This window comes from Poromitra crassiceps (assembly GCF_964638095.1).
Source record: "Poromitra crassiceps genome assembly, chromosome: 1".
Taxonomy (NCBI): Eukaryota; Metazoa; Chordata; class Actinopteri; order Beryciformes; family Melamphaidae; genus Poromitra; species Poromitra crassiceps.
Window position 1 is genome coordinate 40,714,776 of NC_139623.1, and position 19,905 is coordinate 40,734,680.

General features: G+C 43.7%; 2 protein-coding genes across 2 annotated transcripts in view; both read left to right on the forward strand.

Moving 5' to 3' along the window:
• Positions 1-4,687: 4,687 nt before the first annotated feature.
• On the forward strand, positions 4,688-12,922 carry btg3 (B-cell translocation gene 3). The gene is made up of 5 exons (XM_083647248.1): positions 4,688-4,736; positions 7,047-7,257; positions 7,928-8,065; positions 8,852-9,041; positions 11,722-12,922. The coding sequence occupies exons 2-5, from the start codon at positions 7,085-7,087 to the stop codon at positions 11,917-11,919; spliced, it is 699 nt and encodes a 232-aa protein (XP_083503374.1). The 5' UTR covers positions 4,688-4,736; positions 7,047-7,084; the 3' UTR covers positions 11,920-12,922.
• A 1,913-nt stretch (positions 12,923-14,835) lies between these two features.
• The window catches only part of cxadr (CXADR Ig-like cell adhesion molecule), an 85,667-nt gene continuing 80,597 nt past the window's right edge, over positions 14,836-19,905 (forward strand). The window contains exon 1 of the mRNA XM_083642980.1: positions 14,836-15,008. Coding sequence (XP_083499106.1) covers positions 14,957-15,008 — 52 coding nt within the window. The 5' untranslated portion in view covers positions 14,836-14,956. The remainder of the gene's footprint in view (positions 15,009-19,905) is intronic.

Below are 19,905 nucleotides of genomic sequence, written 5' to 3' on the forward strand. Positions count from 1 at the left end.
TCTGGCGACACGGAAACAGGCAACTGGGATAAGCCCTCCCCTGCTCTGCAGCTGCTCCCCATTGGAGCGACTGTTTCAGTGGCTGCCGGATGTCTGCTCCCGGCTTATTACAAACTCTGTCATTGGCTCCAACCACGTCAATCAGAGCAGCTTCTGCTCCCTCCTCCTTGTGTGTCGCTGTAAATAGTGCCCTGCCGCCTCAGTGAAAACAACAACGGTAACTAGCTAGCAAGCTAACGGCAGAAACCTACACGCTAGCTCGTTGCTACACACTGAAAAGGGCAAGTTGGATTGTTGGAAACTATTTTCCAAGGGCACTGCCGCTAAGCGCCGCCCATCGCAATCCCACTATGGAGACCTGCGGCGCCAGACTCCTCTCCCGGTAGGGAGGGGAGGCTGGCCAGCGAGACTATGGGATAGGTGAAGGTGAATAGCCTATGTCCATTGTCCAACAAGTTTTCTCAATTAATTTCCCTCTTTGCGATGTGATAAAAGTTTCTCAGTGAGTTATAGTTGATTGCCTCACTTAATTATCTGCTAATATCCAATTTTAGCAGCAGAATTTGATGTCCTGGCGTGGCACATCCGTGTAATGACATATCCAAAAGGAATTTTACTCTGCACTGCGCTGCGCTGCACAGCATAGAGATTATGGTGCACTCAAGCGCAGCGGAGTATTTAGCGCGTAAGAGGCGCTTTTTTTTTGCGCGTAAGAGGTGCTGCCCCGTATTCTGCGCAGAAATGCCTGATTGTGGCACGCCTATGTCCAGTAAAATTATAACAGGCATGCGCATCTGCACGCCCCCAATTTGCATTGCAAACACTAAATTACCACTTTTGATGAAGATAGGGCCCCCGGGTCTTGCAAGAATCTGGCCAACTTCTCCTCTCCTGCAGCATGGGCTGATTTTAAGTCTGCAATGAGTTCATCAGAGGCAGGCATACTGTAGGGTGCGGAGGGTTGGGGAGGCCAGGTCAAACGGGAAGGAGTTGAACTCATGCATGCAGGCATGGCTCAAAATGGATCCGAAAAGGTGCAAACACACCAGACGCTGAAGTGATAAAGCATCTGGAAGCACAGCCAGTTTCATTTTGGCGCACTTGTTAGCACATTAGACTGCTCAATCAGACCAGCCGTGATGCGGCCGGCTCGCCCCATGCAGAGATTGTTTCGGCGTCTGATCTATTTTTGTGTGAGACCCGCGAGTGATTGTGTGAAGCCAGATAGGAAGTCAGTACAAGTTGTCACCGGCGCGGAGCAAAGCAGTGCATCTGGTGTGAATCGCCAGGGTCCTGCTCGAGCTGAATTTACACACAGCAGCACTTTGTGTCTGCAGCATCACAATCATCTTCCACCCTCCTCCCTGCATGCATGCTCCAACCCGCTCTGACTGACTGGTGGCGACCATTTATGGATTTCGTTTCCACTCCCTCCGTGTCGGATCTGTCCATCTCAAATGCCTGTGCCACTGTGAAACAATGCTAGCTCGTTGCTACATGCTGAAAACGGGATCTGGATTGTGCAATAAAGCAGGCCTGCTTGATACTTTTGGTGGATAGTTGTAAAGGTAAACGGAGCCTTTTTCCCCTATACCAGGGTGGAGGTATTAGCAGCCAGACTCTGCCGTTGTAGGGAGGGAGTCTGGCAAGCGAGAGTACCCGGGGAGGAACTCAAGGTAGGAGCTGCTGAGATGGAGTGGAGCGCTCCAAGGCAGTGATTGACCTGGTTGTGGTCAACTTGTAAACCTCCACGAGTTGCTGGAACATTGTGTTTTTGATGAATGTGTGGCATTATTCAACTCCAACAGCACATACAGGAAGACGCAGAAGAGCAAGCTCATCTAGAAGCTCTATCTCCAATCTGTAGGGCTGCAAGAACCCTACATCACTCTCATTGACATGGCACCCATACAAGTGGTCGGATTATGTCCACAAGGTGTCATCCATCATTCTTGCCCGCCATGGTGATGTTGACATATCATCTGTGTGATCGACCGGTATGACACAGTATACTTGGCTAAAGATGATGAGCGGAATCTGATGATTCAGAATCTATAGCGAGGCAGAATTCAATCTGATCATATGACATGTTTTAAGGGATTTCATTATTCAATTATTCAAGTTACAGCTAATAAAAATAGCTTATTTTAGTTATCTTGTCATGCATTCATTAAATATTTTACTGCAAGAAATCCTGGGGGTAGTTGGTACAGCAGTACCAAGGTAAAATGGGTGTTGACATTAACATCTTTTCAGTGAACATAATTCTGAAATGACTCCCAAAACATCCACCATTGTTAATCTCCTTGCTTGTGGTAAACCCCAAACACACAGTATACCTTCCCATTCAAAAGTTACATTTCCACAATACTGGATGGCAGCTATCTTGGAATTCTGGGTCAAAACTATGCCATAATGTCAAACTGATGTCAGAATCGGATTCCTCGTGGTTGACTTGCACCGAAAAGTGTCTTCATACATTATTCTATGTGCTCTGGGTCAAAAGTCAATTTTTTAACATGGCGCCAGTGGCCATCTTGGATTTGGCCATCTGGCAAGGAAAATCCCAGGATCTTTAGGAGGGACCTGGGCGCTATTTTAACAAAAGGTCTATATAAGTCAAATCACTCATCAAAACATCTTAGCCAGAGAATGGTCATGGCTTTGAAGTTATAGCATCGGTTATCAGATACTGTCATTTCCTTCTCACAACGTCATCAAATTCACCATTGATTAGTCACTTTAACAGTTTATGATGTTCTCTATGGTATCATTGTAATCCTTGACCATGAACACGTTGGGATAGACATCTCCTTTTCAGTGTTAGCATGTGTGGTTCAGGAGATATGATGCAAACTACATAATTTTCTTATGGCAGAATTAAAATGGCCGCCACAAGGCATTTTTGCAATGGCTCAATTTCTGAAAATGTACAGGGCCCCAAACTATAAGCGTACCAAGTTTCATGCTTTTATGAAAAAGGGAACATCATTTTCACATATCATCTGGACTAATACACAGAAATCAGGGTTTTGTCATTTATATGGGGGTAGGTTTGTTTACAGAGTGATAACTATCCAATCGGCAGGGTTATCATACCCAAATATAAACTAGACATGTAGGAAGACAAAAATAACAAAATCGTGCGGTAGGCTAGGTGGTACCGGTTTCTGCATTGGCCCATGTCCTATTATGGCCTTTCAAAGTTTGAAAACTTTTCACTTGAATTTTTTTAATTTTTAATTTTTTGAAGTGGATCCTATCAAAAATGGAAAGCTATGGCTATGGGTAGCATTTGGGGAAATGTTGGTGCTTTTGTCAGAACTGTCCACATCCAGCTCAAATCTAGTGCTAAGCCGCCTGACTATTTGAGTGCATCACAATTTTGAGTGGCCGCTTGTAATGGGTGGTAGGTGGAGATTGGCTGCCCTCTTGTGGAGAAATTAACTAATACAACCACAAATGTTCGTTCCCAATGCTTCTCCTTATGGATCTAGGACAATTGTCGATGTGTATTTTGGGTAAACCTCAATATTCAGGCATAAACAATATTCATGTTAAACGTGACTACAGATGAGTCTAAATGTTCATGGGAATTTATATTCTGCGAGTGCATAGGCTATTCTACCAATGAAAGACTGACTTCCAAATCACATCAAATTGCAACCAGAGAAGAAGAGAGAAGACAATGCGCAGAGCGAAAGACAATGGATAGAATCACAAAAGTGATTAATCATTACATGCCTGCTTCTTTATTGAAAAAATAATTCACACAACTGTGAACAAATATTCAATCAGTAACATGGGGCGAGTGTTTGGAAGGGGGTAGCCTACTAAATTGATTGTTTGGAAGATATTTCACAATCACTGCTCTTTTGATTTTCATAATTTGCTCTTTTGATTTTCATAATTTATTAGTGTAAGATAAGATACAATTGACATAATGAATGACATGGGGGGGGGGGGGGGTACAGAAAAAAACTTTTCCGGTGACTTTCTTGTGAGTCACTATGAACTGGATGAACTCTGTAGCTGGAGTTCTCATTCACATCATTCTACATCAGTGGTTGTTTGGTTCGTTGCCTCCGCGGTTGCAACAACCATAACCATGTCATGAGTCATAACAACAAACACGTTGCACATGGCTCTGCGTTGCAAGTGTGACTCGGCGGATGTCAGGTGCTCGGCCAATGAATAGCTACACTGTCCTGCGTAACCTCGCGTCACCAGGCTCTTCTCGGCGAGAAAGAGCCTGGCTCCCGCCCACAATTGATTTTGTCACCCTACTGGTTCCGGCCTAGAGCCCGCCCTAGACCGGATGGCAGCGTGTCTAGCTCGTCAACTTTCACGTTAACTTGACAATTTGACCCAAGTATCAGAACGGCAAACAACAAAACAAAAGATGGACGTACCGAAGTTCTTTTAGAAACATTGCGGATTCACAATCTCACATCTTTTAAGCCAATACAGAAGCTTTGCATCAGACAATTAATCGAGGGAAGAGACATCAAGCTAACAGCAACACAGATGTTTTTTGGAGCACTGCTTTCCGGTGTTCATTCTGGTTCCGTGGTTTACGCCCCATGACAAAAAGCGGGGTGGAAGGTGCCCAGACTAGTCCTGCGTGGACCCAATGGGCGGGGGTATGGTTGTAATGGGCGGGTTTTTTTTTCTTTCCCTCTTTTCAACACAACAGCTCCCTCCATACTACATGGTGGAGGAGATATTAAGCGAAGGTAAGCTGAATTACCATTTCTTCTAATACTCTGTGATAACTGTCTATTATTCTAACATTAGATGTTGTCTTGAAGCAACATAACCAGTTTGTTCGACACGTTATTCACTTTAGTCTCGCATGATACGGCTAATGTTAACTTAGCGCGTTAGCTATGAAAAGGCTAGAATCATGTTTGTTTCCTGTCAGGTGAATACACTGTCATGTTCACCAATTCGTAGTAACGTTAGTAGTCTGTGTAACGGGAATAATACATTGATTTAAGACCCTTTCGACTTGCTTGGGACTTAATTTCGGCGCGGTGTATAGGTTAGCATTGCTAGCCAAACAAGCTAACTGTTGAGTAGTGTAGTGGCGTTATTTCGAAACCCACATAGGTTAAGCCAAAACCACGCCCTGTGCCCGCCTACACAGCAGTCAAGCGCCGGGATTGGCCATGAGCAAGTCTTTTGTCTTCTTTTGACAGCTCGAATCTCCCACACCACAAACACTGCAAGGACGCAGCCCAGTGATTTCATGAACCAACTGAATTGCTCTTGATAGAGGACATTGAAATGATGTCTATGTGCTGTAGCCTATTGTATTTTTAATTTTATATTTTGTATATTTTTCATTTGAATGAATGCATGAATGAATGAATTTTATTATGGATAATGCAGAGCGCGGACTAACATCCAAGGGATAACATGAAAAGTGTAATACACTTACTTCCATCATGGTCCCTGATTTAAGAACATGACACACAGTAATACAGTAGCATCAAATAAAATGGCCTGCATTTATATAGCGCTTTTATCCTAAGCGCTTTACAATCAGTAGGTAGTCTACATTCACCCATTCATACACCAATGGCGGCAGGCTGCCACGCAGGGTGCCTACACACCATCGGGAGCAAGGAGGGTTAAGTGTCTTGCCCAAGGACACAACGACAGCAGCTGGGAGGGAGCGGGGATCGAACCGCCAACCCTTGCGTCATTGGCCGACCCGCTCTACCTCCTGAGCTAAAGCCGCCCCTAAAACAATACAAATCAGACAAAGGATAGGATTTGCAAGTTCAACTGTCAGCTGAGCTATGTTATTGAAGCTTTGTTTAAAAATCGATTGTGTGTTAAAAGCTTGTGTTACGTTTTCATTAGCGTTAATATATTACAGTAATTTATTTTCAATGTCCGCTATCAAGAGCAATTTGGTTAATAAAATCGCTGGGCTGGGCGCAGTGTTTGTGGTGTGGCTAAATGTGTTAAAAGCTTGTATTACATTTTCATTAGCGTTAATACACTAAGGAAGGTATGTGACCATAATTCATTTCAATGTCTGCTATCAAGAGCAATTCAGTTGGTTCATGAAATCGCTGGGCTGCGTGCCATGCAGTGTTTGTGGTGTGGGAGATTCAAGCTGTCAAAAGAAGACAAAAGACTTGCTGCTGGCCAATCCCGGCGCTTGACTGCTGTGTAGGCGGGCACAGGGCGTGGTTTTGGCTTAACCTATGTGGGTTTCAAAATAACGCAGCGTAGTGTGATGGAGCTCGGGCTGCCTGCACTTGAATACAGAGATCAAAAACCTTTGTCTACAGAATAAACCCTGCTGAAATACAATGTCACAAGTCTTTAAAATTGGGTGTTTTCTAGCCTCGACGCTGTTTTCCATAGACAGTATGGTGTTGTATCTCACACCATCCCGAAAAATAACTTCAACCATCTTGAAGTCAGTTTTAACAATACAAAATTCTAAATGTTATCCTTTATCTTTGTTCTTGTCATCTATAGTGATTATTTGTATAAAAACACACAGTTTGATTAGGAAATGATTTAAATATGTGCTTTGATTAAAAAAAAAAAATTAACTCAATTTGTAACTTGAGTTACTTGACAAAGTAACTGGTATAATATTACTGAAATAATAAGTTATATTACTGAGTTACTGCTAAAAGTAATATATTACATGTAATATGTTACTTTTGTAATGAGTTACCCCCAACACTGGAGATATATGGACGGTTTTATTCCAAAACAAAGACTATCGATTTTAGGAACAATTTTGCTAACTGAATGTTTATCAGCCAATATTTCAAAAATGGATTATTCTATCCTCAAAAACAGGCAGCTACAGGCAAAGGTATGAGGACTCATTGTAACAGTAACCTGTTACCTTGTATTACATTTTTGTCAAGTAGCATTTTGTAAGAATAATGTTAGGTTAGTGTTTTTAATTGTGAATATCTGTTTGGGAAGAGTCCAGTCGCACGGAACTGTGTCTCCATTTTTCTTGAATTGTTGCTGCTCTGCCGCTGACTGAAGTTATTTTTTCACAGACTTTAATTTATTCATCGTAATGAAACATACATGAAATATGAGGAAAGAAATTGCAGCTGTGGTGTTCTTCCTGAAGAGGCTCATAAAAAAGGGAGAGAGGTTGGAGTCGCAGAAAATTGAGCTGTTTGTCGAGAGGCTGGCTGTTGCACTGCAGGAGAAATTCAGGGGCCACTGGTACCCTGACAACCCTAGCAGAGGCCAGGCATTCAGGTACCGGCCTTTTTTCTATGTTTTGTTATTAAAGTCTTTCATTGAACTAGTCTACTCTAAAGCTGTGTTCACACCGAGATATTTATTTTTCTCCCTGTCGCTCGAGTCAACCCTTTGGAATCACTCTGTCGCTGTGTTTAAATCGCTCTTCAAAAGGCATAATTCTCAAGACTAGTTTTTTTCGCTTGTATAACGTCATCGGAGCGATCGCGCCCCGGCCTGGGATTCCTGGGATGTTTGTCCACTACGAGCCACCATAGTTGTTTACAAGCTAAGCTATCAGCGTGCTCCTAACGCAAGCTCTATACCGGACCCGGTAGTACAGACTTCACTTCATGTCAGCCGTCAGCCTGTCAATCAGCTGTCAATGCGGTTTGTTGCCACACAATAAACCAGCGGTTTGTTCCAAGCCAGTGTGATCCTTGACTCACTCTCACACGGCAGCCAATCAGCGTTGAACAGTGCAGTGCAGTGTTGGCAGCGAAATTTCGCTCGAGTTGGGATATTTCATCCGGGCGACGAGCGAATTTTTGCTCTGTCGCTGTCGCTCAATCGCTCGTTTGCATTGACTTTGTATGTAAACTCGATGCCAGCAAAAAACTTTAATAGGTTGGTGTGAACGCACCTTAAGATTGTGTTTTACTAGACATCTGTTTTGTGTTGTTTGTAGGTGCATCCGAGTGAACAGGTTCCAGAGGCAGGACTCAGAGCTGCTCCGAGCCTGCCAGGAGAGTGGGGTTCAGTACAGGGACCTGGGGCTGCCCAGAGAATTCACACTGTGGGTGGACCCAGGGGAGGTCTCCTGCAGGTGAGGCTTTGATGTATGTAATCGCACGTGCTGACATCGCGATTGCAATTCGATTAATCGTGCAGCACTAGTGCAGACTGCATATTGCCTCTTTAATACACACTGACTGCAACTTGTCCACGACTCCACGTGTGAAGTCAAAATGTTTAAAGCAAGGATACAAAATAATGCCTCACTAAAATCTTTTCAATCTGTGTAAATCAAGTTTACAGAAAAAATGCATGCAAAAAATAATGCAAAAAATACAGATAAAATGTCACGATAGGGCATCACAATATGGTATCACGATACGGGTGCCAGTGTATCGATAATGTATCGCAACAGGAAGTATTCCGATATTTTGTTCCACCCCTAATTTGCGGTGATGAATCCGTCAAGAAAAATAACTTTCCGTTTGTCAAAATGGGCCGAAATCTGGCGGAGGAATGAGAGATATGGAATTTAAGTTTATTATATTGAACGTTGCGTGTCCAATTTGAACCAAATCTGACACTGCAAATTGCAGTAGAATACCGAAAGTTAACTCTTAATTTATGGGGGCATTTAAAGCCCTCGTCATCCCAATTTCAAGGTCAATTTAATATTTTTTGCTGGCATTTTGCCCCAACCCCCAATAATTTCCAATCCTGGTATATCCCAAATTTTAGATTATAAAATCGGAGTCTTCCTGGGCTTATGTAATTATGTGGCAGATTTTATTTATTTGATTTTCAGACCTGAGCAGATTGCAAATTTTACAACCGAGTACCTGACATTGACATTTTGTCTTCCTCCCCGTCCCATCAGATATGGAGAGCTAAACCCCTGCTTCTCAGTGGCCAGTTTCTCTAGTGATGAGGAGGACAAAGATGTCACGAAGAAGGTCACCTGTGCTTTGGAGAGGGTGACATCAGACTACCACTCAGGTTCTTCTTCCGATGAGGAGAGCACGTTCGCTTCCCCCCTTACTGTTCTCCACAGTCGCCATACCCACCAGGTATACTAAATGGATTTTAGAATGCCTATGACCATGGTTCACACAGGTGTGGGGAAGATTGCAAAACATGTTATTATTACTACTAAGTCTTGCAAATCTTTGGGGAAAAACACAGGAGCTGCCCTTTAAATGCTGGAAGACAAACAAAACATAGCATTAGGAAAAGATAAACAAATTAGATTTAGCCATGCAAACGTATGGTTTAAAGTTGTCCATCTAAAATATACAAATAAAGAAATAAGGATATAGGATAAGAGAATAAGGATCTAAAACTAATAGGCCTAGAGTAAAACATAAGTTTATCTTACCAGTGCCGTCTGTGAATCATGCCGCCCCATGCATTGGTGTGGAAGGGATGGAGGAAACTGAGGAGTGCAGACTTAAAGGAGAATTTCGTTTTTTTTTAACCTGGAGCCCTCTCCTCACATTAATTATTATCTGACGACTCACCCAGTGTTCTCCGCAGCGATTTGGAGCGTCATAGGCGTCAAGTCCCGCAAGACTTTCCTGCGGCTGGCCTTAGTACTGACTTGACGAGAGTTGGTGAAACTCACCCCGAATGAGGAAATGAGATCCCTGTAAAGACTAGTGGAAATAGCCCGGGGGTGAATAGCAGTCTGATGTTTCTTTAGGGATAATATAATGAAAATATGGGTAGAACACGGGAAGAAAACTGTCTATTTACATGGAGTAACAGCACGCTGCCATGTGGCCCCGACGGAGCGCATTCAAGGACTGGCTTGGAGTACTATTTAGATCACAACAACGCCTACGATGCTCCAAATCGCTGCGGAGAACACTGGGTGAGTCGACAGATAATAATTAATGTGAGGAGAGGGCTCCAGGTAAAAAAAAACTAAATTCTCCTTTAAATAAGGAGGGAGGGAACTCAGGTGAAATGAATGGGGACAATCAGTGAGGGAACCAACAGGTGAACAAAATAATTATTAATGAGGAATAAAGCTAGGGAAAGAAGTGAGGTAAAGGAAGTGAACCGAGTGAGGAGAGGAAGTGGAAAAACTAAAGGGAATCTTTAGAACACAGTCAACAAATCAGTCTGGAACTGGAACACATCTGATTTTAGGAAGGGACTGAGTAGGAGGTCTGTGTACGATGCCGCCAGTGCGACACCAGTGTTTATCAGAGTTCAGAACTAGGGTTGGGTAATGGCTATGTATCGTTTGGGTTTGAACTTTTAACGATTCTGATTCCGATTCTGCTTAGCCATTCTGGTTCTCAAGGATTCTTAATTCAGATTCTTTGAGGGGTGGGGTCAAAACAGGTCATGTACTTATTTAACATAAAAAAAAACTTATTTTTAAAACCCTTTACACAAGTCATTCAGTCATATTCACAATTGACTTCATACAGTTCATGAAACATACCCACAGTAATCATTATTATGCAGGCTCTCTAGGTTATTATCATTGACTGTATAGACGGTTTTCACCAGAGCGCAACCCCACAGCACTTCCTTTTTCTCAGCATTCGGCAAACTGCAGAAATATTCGACATCGTTACTTTTGTTTTCGCTGCTCAGCTGTATAGACGGTTTTCACGGAATGGTCAGTCCTGCACTTGAATGTTTTTTTTATTTTATGTCCATAGCAAACACTGCAACAGGAAGTGAGCGGGGGTTCAATTTAGAATGTTTTTGTTGTCAAGTTAAAACCGTCTATAAAATGGTATAGAGAACCCTAAGTTAGGCTCTCTAGGACCCCGCAGACACCTAGCATGCATGGTGTTTGCAGGCAGAGAAGTTGCTTGACTGACCAGAGTTCAGTTTTGTAATTTCCCTAATATAGAATGTCAACAACGCGTAGAAGATAAATAATACTAGACATGGAAATATATTGGATACAAACTTGGTTGACAGGTCGCCTGTCCAGTGATCGTGCAGCTTGCGGATCACAGACCAATAGCAGACCACGCTGCAGCTCTTGTCGTCCAAATACACGTCACTTCTCTGTATCCAAATAACCAAGATGGCGACGGTGAAAATGCCAACCTCCAGGCGCCAAATACCAATCGTGACATTACGGTAGCTACGTCCAGATATTTATATACGGCCTATGGTTTAGGTAAGGTTAATGTAAAAAGTGTTGCTCTATACAAGCTATTGTAATTATCCCGGACCCAGAGGTTAAGACTGAAGGTATTGGCCGTCCAAGTCGTAACGTTACTAAGCTAACGTACGTTACCCAAACGACCAGCTGTTGTTGATGACGATCGGGCACCGGGAACAATGCAGGGTGATGCTGATTAAAAGCCTCAAGAGACAGTATTTGATGGGAAAGGAAGGAACGCAATCTACGGAACAACTGGCAGTATCACAGGATCTGTAAGTTGTACAGTCCAGAAAGAGCACCAGTGTGTACCTTTTAGGAGATGGGAAGACTTACATACTGTAGTGTACATTCACACTTGCATACAGGCGCAGCAGCCGGGCAGACTACAAACCAAAGGTGCATGCCACCACAGAAACGTAAACTGAAACTAGCGCCTGCAAAAAAGAAATATGATACCCGCCATTTTGGATTTGGTTCTAATTTGGAACCACGTTTCAGTTCCCAACCCTATTCAAAACTTGTTTAAATCAAATGTCTAGTTTAGTGTATGTAGACTAATACTTGGGGCCAGAATGGTTTGTGTAAAAGGAATGTGTCTTATTCGTGTAAAGGTGATGAACCCAGCTGCTCCTACATGGCATCCCAAGAAGATGGCGCCAGGCACAGGTCCCATCCCTCCACGACCTCAGTGTGGCTTCAGGCACCGCGGCAGAGCCCCCCACATCTTCACACAAAATGTCTGGGTCCCTCCTGGATCCAGAGGGCCTGGATACTGGGACAACCACAATCTGGCATACTGTTACAGTTAGGGACCGTCATGATCATAGTTCACACTGTTGCAGTTAGGGACCGTCATGATCATAGTTCACACTGTTACAGTTAGGGACCGTCATGATCATAGTTCACACTGTTACAGTTAGGGACTGTTATGCTCATAGTTCACACTGTTGCAGTTAGGGACTGTCATGCTTATAGTTCACACTGTTACAGTTAGGGACCGTCATGATCATAGTTCACACTGTTATAGTTAGGGACTGTTATGCTCATAGTTCACACTGTTGCAGTTAGGGGCCGTCATGATCATAGTTCACACTGTTACAGTTAGGGGCCGTCATGATCATAGTTCACACTGTTGCATTTAGGGACCGTCATGATCATAGTTCACACTGTTGCAGTTAGGGACCGTCATGATCATAGTTCACACTATTATAGTTAGGGACTGTCATGATCATAGTTCACACTGTTGCAGTTAGGGACCGTCATGATCATAGTTCACACTGTTGCAGTTAGGGACTGTCAGGATCATAGTTCACACTGTTGCAGTTAGGGACTGTCATGATCATAGTTCACACTGTTGCAGTTACGGACTGTCATGATCATAGTTCACACTGTTGCAGTTAGGGACTGTCATGATCATAGTTCACACTGTTGCAGTTAGGGACTGTCATGATCATAGTTCACACTGGACATTTAAGGAGCAAAAGCTGAATAGACCAATAAGATGACTGACCAATTTTTTAAACAGGAATTTTTATAGTTACATTTTTTTCCCAGACTAAAATTATTCTTGCACTTTAGACAATTTGTAATAGTTTGAATAAAATAACTTGTATTAAATTAGGTATACTGGAAGTCGTACATACTTTGTAGTCTTGAAATAAGTACTGTATTTTTATGATTGGAGAATTACATGTATGCCACCTACCGTTCTTTGTGAGCAAAGGTTTTATTTATTCTGTGTAGAATTATGAGATTTATAGGCTTTTTAAGTTTTAAATTATGAAGTTTTATTAAACAAGCATCGTAATGCTGGTTTGAGTTGTTTATTCTTTCATAGAGGGTCCACAGTTTGTAAATATTAGGATCACGGATTGAAGGTACTGTGTCAGAAAGATCTATGGAATGACCAGATGCAGTGTAGGCTGTGTCATCTAACTGAGACCATGTCCATCAGCCAGAGCTGAAAGGAAGGTGGAGATGGGAATATCTCATTTTAAATTACTAGCTCACTCACTCAGCATTGCAATCTGGGTTTGCTAAACCCTGATGTCATCTGCTAATTTAATCATTAATTTATGTGTTTACTTTTGCTACTAGGACATCCAAGCAAGTTCTGAGAGGGAGCAATGCCATTGGAGCATTGGACAAAAACATTTGCATATTTCTTCCAGCTGGGGTCCCCAGCAAAAAGCTAACACAATGTACACTTTCTGTAATAAAATATCTAAAAGTGTGATGGCTCTCCTGGGCCTTGCAGGAGTCTGGTGTTGGGGGTTGTTAGGCTGATTGGGTCACCTACGCCTGGTGGACTCATTCAGTCTCTCTCCCTCCTCACCGATTTGTTTAATGTATTTTGTGTTGTCTAGTTATTAGTGGCCGGGCCAGCGAAGCGGCAGGGCCACTTATTGTATTTGCCTTTATTATTTTTCTTCCTCCCGGGAAGTTCGACTTCCCATGGATGAAAACTAACCAAACTTTGCACAAAGGTCCAGTCCCATGCCAAACGTCTTTGACACAAATTTGGGGCCAGTAGTCCTAACGGTGGCACTACAGCGACCGTCTAAAGTTTAAAACAAAAAAAAATCATACGTGCTACGGCTTTGCAACTTTCACTGAAATGTGCGCCTAAATGAGGGGAAACTTTTGTACAATGCAACCTATGGCCAATTATGAAGTCTAAAGACCGCAAAACTGCAAAAATGAATTAAACCCTACTTCTCCCACATTTTTTCTTCAAACGACACCAAACTTCAGCATCTGCATCGTTAGACTGTCCTACACAAAAGTATCAAAACAGATTTTCGATCGGTCAAAAATTGAGCCCACAGTGCATCAAAACGTTGAATTCTGGCCCCGTGTATAGCCTAATTGTAGGCTACCTATGGCAATTAGGTTGTATTTGTGATGTCATCAGTCAGTCAAGCAATTGTGATGCCATCACTGATGTCACTCGAGCAATTGTGATGTCATAATAACTCAAAGCCTTGAGACTTGCCCAGCCACGACCCATTGCTGCGCAGCAGCCACTTTTTTGGCACGTAATAACTCCCACAATTTCTGCGCCACATAGACATGCCCGAACTCAAAACATGCGGCTTATTGAGGACAGGTGTGCTATGACTTTTCTAAGGGTTTGGTCAAGCGGTTTGGCACTTCTTTTGAATGGACCCAGACCCGGCCGGGTCCGGGTCGGAACCTCGGGTATTCGGGGGGTCGGGCATACCCGAAGACCTCTAGCTCAAAGCCTTGAGACTTGCCCGGCCACGACCCATTGCTGTGCAGCAGCTATAAATTTCCCTTAGTTTTACTTCATAAATTATTGTTTTAACTTTTAGTTTGGTGTATGACCCCTCATGTTACAACCTAGCCTCAACACGAGACTCATCAGTCATTCGTCCTTGTTACAACCTGGCTCAAGGAAGTAACATGAGGGGCGTCATAGACCAAATTAAAACAATGAAACTAAAATCAAGGGAAAATAACTAGACAACACAAACAACATTAAACCAAATGAATAGAACCAAGGTGCATCAGTGAGGATCACTGAATTGTCTGAGGTCTTCTCAAGCCCCAGCCCCCACTAGGCATAGATAGAGAGACTAGTGTTCACAACACCGACAGGGGGCGTCATTGGATCTCGTTTGGGGAAACGGTGTGTCACGTGACTCCCTCCTCTACCCCCGGTGTGCACCTGCCGAGAGAGAGCAGCCTGTGGAGGAGGAGAAGGAGTGGAGTTTCGGATGCTTGAGCGAAACGGAGCTGCTGCGTTTCACTCTGAACTCAACACAAGTCCCCCCAAAGCCAGCAAGTTTCAGCGGACAAGCGGGTGGAATAGCTGGGAAAGGAATGGAGCCCACGATAGCCCGGGTCTGCTGTGTACTGTTGAGCATTTTAGCAGGTAAGTTTCCCCACAACAAGAGCCGCGGAGCTACTTTTATTGCCTTGGGATTTGAACAAAAAACAGCAACGAATGTTTCACGGTGTGGTCAACCGCGCTCAAACCACGAACCACTGGCAAGTGGAAACCATTAATTTGGCAGCTTTTTCGATCATATATTAATACTGCTGATAACTTATAGGTTGCGTTTGTAAATTGTAACAGTTACCTCAAGTTTTATGTTGAAGCCACACTTGTGAAATTGTCCTAAGGGGTAACGTCATTAACTCGAGCATAGGCGAAGGATAATATGAGGTTACTTTAAAACGTAAACTAACCCTATATGATCCTCATTTAAACTTTAAATGATAAATAATAGCCGACTTATATTGGCTAACAGGTTTCCAGTTTTTCCAGCTTAACCTAGATAACGTAAATGGGGTCAAACTAGCTTAACATTTAAATGAGTTGAAGTTTTGAAGTTTAACATAATGTATTAATGCAGCATCATAACGTTGCACATTAAATTGCATAATTTGGCTTCCCTTAATTTTTTATTATCATCATCATCATGTTTTTTTTTTTAGTTTTGTTGGTTATTTGGCATTGGCGTTTCCAGTGCCCCCAGATAGATATGCTTTAGATTACCATCATGTGATTGTAATGTATAACGTTAGGAATATATTTGGTTTATCCTTAACTACACACATCTATATTCCTAACGTTATACATTACAGTGATGAGGGATTTGTCCAGGGACCAGGGGACCCTCATCTAAGAACATTTGAGTTGTCTGTTTACACTGTAGGGGAGAGAGCAGTGGGGAGAGTGAAATCATAACCACACATTCTCTAATAGTAGGCTACCAACTAGTTAATGAACTTGCTGTGAAATTGAACTATAATTCCTAATTTTGCCAGAGCCCGAAGGACACCTTACAATCTCTGCACCCCAGTTTGGCAACCACTGAATTACGTATTTGTTTGGTACTACAATCACAGTGTCAGATATTAAACTTCCAGTTGTAAAGATGGGATGGTGGCTATGAGGATGACAGATGCAAATCTTCAGTTGTATGGTTTTCTCAATTTTTTTGGGCTGTTGTGTTTTGTTTCATCTGTTGGTGGCACTCAGTCAAAATGCAGATTGCTCTCAATTGTCGTTGGGATAATAGATTCAGAGTAGTTTCTAACATTGATTACCCATGAATGACATTGGCATTATTAATAAACTCATAAATGTATTCAACTGTAAACGTACCCCTGCTTTTTGGTTGACGACATTATAGCAAATGCAAAATCAAGTTGTATGGGTGTGTCCGCTGAGTGCCCTGGAATTTCTAGTGAAACTAGCTGGTCCCTCCTCCCACTCAAAACACTGGCGTGAAGCTATTGTGGCAGGTTTTCTTTTGCTATCAGCATCCTGTAGCAGTTACTAAAATGTTTTCACAGATTTTGAATGGGAGCCACAGAACCACGGTCAGAACACTGACATTCCAGTACGCTGATTATTACTGAGAAACCTCATGCGATAACGAGGTGCTTTGTTCTCTTCCGGCATCTCTCTCCCTGACATGTAAAAGCTGGGACAGTCAGTGAGAGGAATATGTAAAGGTCTCCATACATAGCGAGTGTTGTTTAGCCTACTTTTGTCTGATGCTGCACATTGTTCTATATACACTAGTTTGAGCTCATTACCATTTTAATAGCACAGAGGCCTTGTCATTTTGGGCACTGTTCCACTTCAGCAGACAAGAACAACATTTGCCAGACTCATAGCATTCTTTTGAAATGGCTTAGGATCACACAACAATGTACTAACCTCTTTCTCATAGACTAGGATAGACAGTATATATATATTTTTAATTCTGCTTGTCCGTGAGGTATTATATGGAACACAAAATGAGACCTTGACTTTAACAACCATCCAAGAGGGAGATTAAGAATTGCTGAAATTCTAGCCAATTTGTACAATACACAACCTGACACAGCAGGCAATTTTGATGTAGCCTTCATGTTACTAAACAACAAATTGGAACATTATTTGGATCGCACTCTCTGTTTGTTGGAGTTGTGAGTCCTAGCCAGTTATTTCCCCTGAGCCCTGCTACAGTAATGCAGGCCTGCTCTGGTAGTCCCTCTCCAGCCCCTCCACTCCTCAGTACTGCAGGACCTGCTCTGGTAGTCCCTCTCCACCCCCTCCACTCCTCAGTACTGCAGGGCCTGCTCTGGTAGTCCCTCTCCACCCCCTCCACTCCTCAGTACTGCAGGGCCTGCTCTGGTAGTCCCTCTCCAGCAGCCCCTCCACTCCTCAGTACTGCAGGACCTGCTTTGGTAGTCCCTCTCCAGCCCCTCCACCCCTCAGTACTGCAGGGCCTGCTTTGGTAGTCCCTCTCCAGTCCCTCCACTCCTCAGTACTGCAGAGCCTGCGTTGGTAGTCCCTCTCCAGCCCCTCCACTCCTCAGTACTGCAGAGCCTGCGTTGGTAGTCCCTCTCCAGCCCCTCCACCCCTCAGTACTGCAGGGCCTCCTCTGGTAGTCCCTCTCCAGCCCCTCCACCCCTCAGTACTGCAGGACCTGCTCTGGTAGTCCCTCTCCAGCCCTCAGTACTGCAGGACCTGCTCTGGTAGTCCCTCTCCAGCCCCTCCACTCCTCAGTACTGCAGGGCCTGCTCTGGTAGTCCCTCTCCAGCCCCTCCACCCCTGGCTGTTTGGGTCAATAGTGAAGCCACTGACCGAGGATAAACATGAAGGAAAAGGAACTATGAGCAGGCCAGGCGCAGAATGCTGTTACCTGATAAGCCTCCACCCAAAGGTCCTGGCTGGGAGCTGGTTGCTTGGATACCGTTTGAAAACAGACAGGCAGTTCCTGGGAGTGTGATTGTATGTGCTCCTATTGCTCAGATAAAGCTACCCTCCCCCTTGCTTGAAAGTCTACACAGTATGTCCTCTTACAGCAGAAACGTCCTCCATGTTAAGGTGCAAAACAGCTATTGCCAGTGTACTTGATTATCCCCAAAGGTTTCAAACAGTTAGGCCAGTGTGGTTCTCAAACTCAGGTGCAGGGATCCCCAGGGGTCCTTGAGGGGGTCCCCAGCAAAAAGGAGAATAATTTATTTTCACTATAATTCCATCCATAAGTAACACAATGACAGAATGTAGGACTATTTTAGTCGTAGGTTTCATACACTTTCTGTAATAAAATATCTAAAAATCATATCAAATGGGGGGGTCCGTGGTCTAATTAAGTGGCTTTTAAACATGAAGTCTGGATCATGTCTGGCTATCCAGAGCAGGATATTTTCCGGTTTTACCTGTTTAAACATGAGGGGTCTTTGTTTAGAAACAACTGGATATGAGCCGTTTTTTCTGCCAGTGGGGGGGGGGGGGGGGGGGGTGCGGTAGCATGTATCGATAACAAGAAATGTGATAGGAAACAGCTTTAGCGAATCTGTAACCAAAGTCCATTCCAAAACATGCCGTTTTAACAGAAGGTCCATTCCAACCATTCAGGCAATAACGAAGGGTGGCATTGTGCCAAAAATGAGCGCAGTCAAAATAGTGGTCGCACCGTCGTCAATCACTGTGGGTGATTTATTTTACAAGTGGCATTCAAGTCATATCTGACTAGTTTTAAATTTATTTCTCCCCACAAAAGTTAGGCTAGGCCTATGTCTCGATATAGGCTGTCAGTCAGTCAGCTCCTCTCCTCTCCGCAGTGTGGACGCACAGTCACACAACACTGCCTGCCTCAAATGGCTGCCTCACACAATAGACTTGGCTGCATCCAACTCGAGAAAACTTCTCAGAAGAGACTAACATTAGTGACAAATCTGGAGACTTTTTCTGACATGGGAATGATGGGATTATTACCAGCAAGCAGCAGTAAAAGCAGGCAATAGCTGGGTACGTCCCGCTAGCATCGATGCTAAGTTAGCAAAGTAGCCTACAGCAAGAGCGCAGCTGAAGCTAATTAATATGGACGTTAACATCCATATAATATATAGCCATGTGCTTGCGCGATGACATCATGTATTGGCGATGTCAAAGGGTGGCGATTGACGATCTGACTGAGGTCAAGATCGCGCAACTCTAGTAGGCTATCATCTCTCTTGTTGCATTTTTAAACTGGCAGATGGGGGATTAAATTTTTAGTTGTTTACTCACCTAAATTGGCTCTCTTCCAAATAATCCAGCCACGTAACTAACGCTACGTCCATTCATGAAAATAATGATGGGACATTAATGGTTTGTAAAGTGCCACCACGCGCCCACTCACACATAACAGCTAGATGATCTGGATCATGAGCTGCCAGAGTTAAACAGCAGCTGATTTTGCGGTAATGCGGATCCTACACCGGGGACCGAGATGAATATGGTACGGACTCGTGGGAGTGCGCGTAGTCCGGCTAATTGTTGTTTAACATGCAGGCCAACCGGCTAGGAGCGGGTTATAATACGGATTCCACTGCATGTTAAGAAGTGGCATTAGTGTCAGTTTAGGGCTCCTTCAAGAAGTTTGAGAACCTCAGTTAGGCTCCCCATATCTGGGGAACACGTTTTACACTTTTACAACTAAAATAAATAGCGGCATGTTTGTGTATTGATCATGTGGTGGGGTGGTCCTTCCGTGAGGAAAATTGGTGGTCCAACCAGAGTTATGTGTGAATGAACAGCTCAACCTGAGCCGCTGTCATGGCCCCCGCGCAGACAGCTCATGGCTCCAGGTCACAATGTCACATTGAGTTGTGGTGACACAGTCCCCCCACTTGCCTCCTGTTGGCCGCCCGGCTCTGCCTGAGGCCTGAGGCTTACGTCCTTGGACGTAAAGTAAGAACACGTAGAATGGGATTACACTCCAGGGACACTGCTTTGTCCTCCACAGTCTGATGATGGGGACGACTGTGCATGAATATTCAGA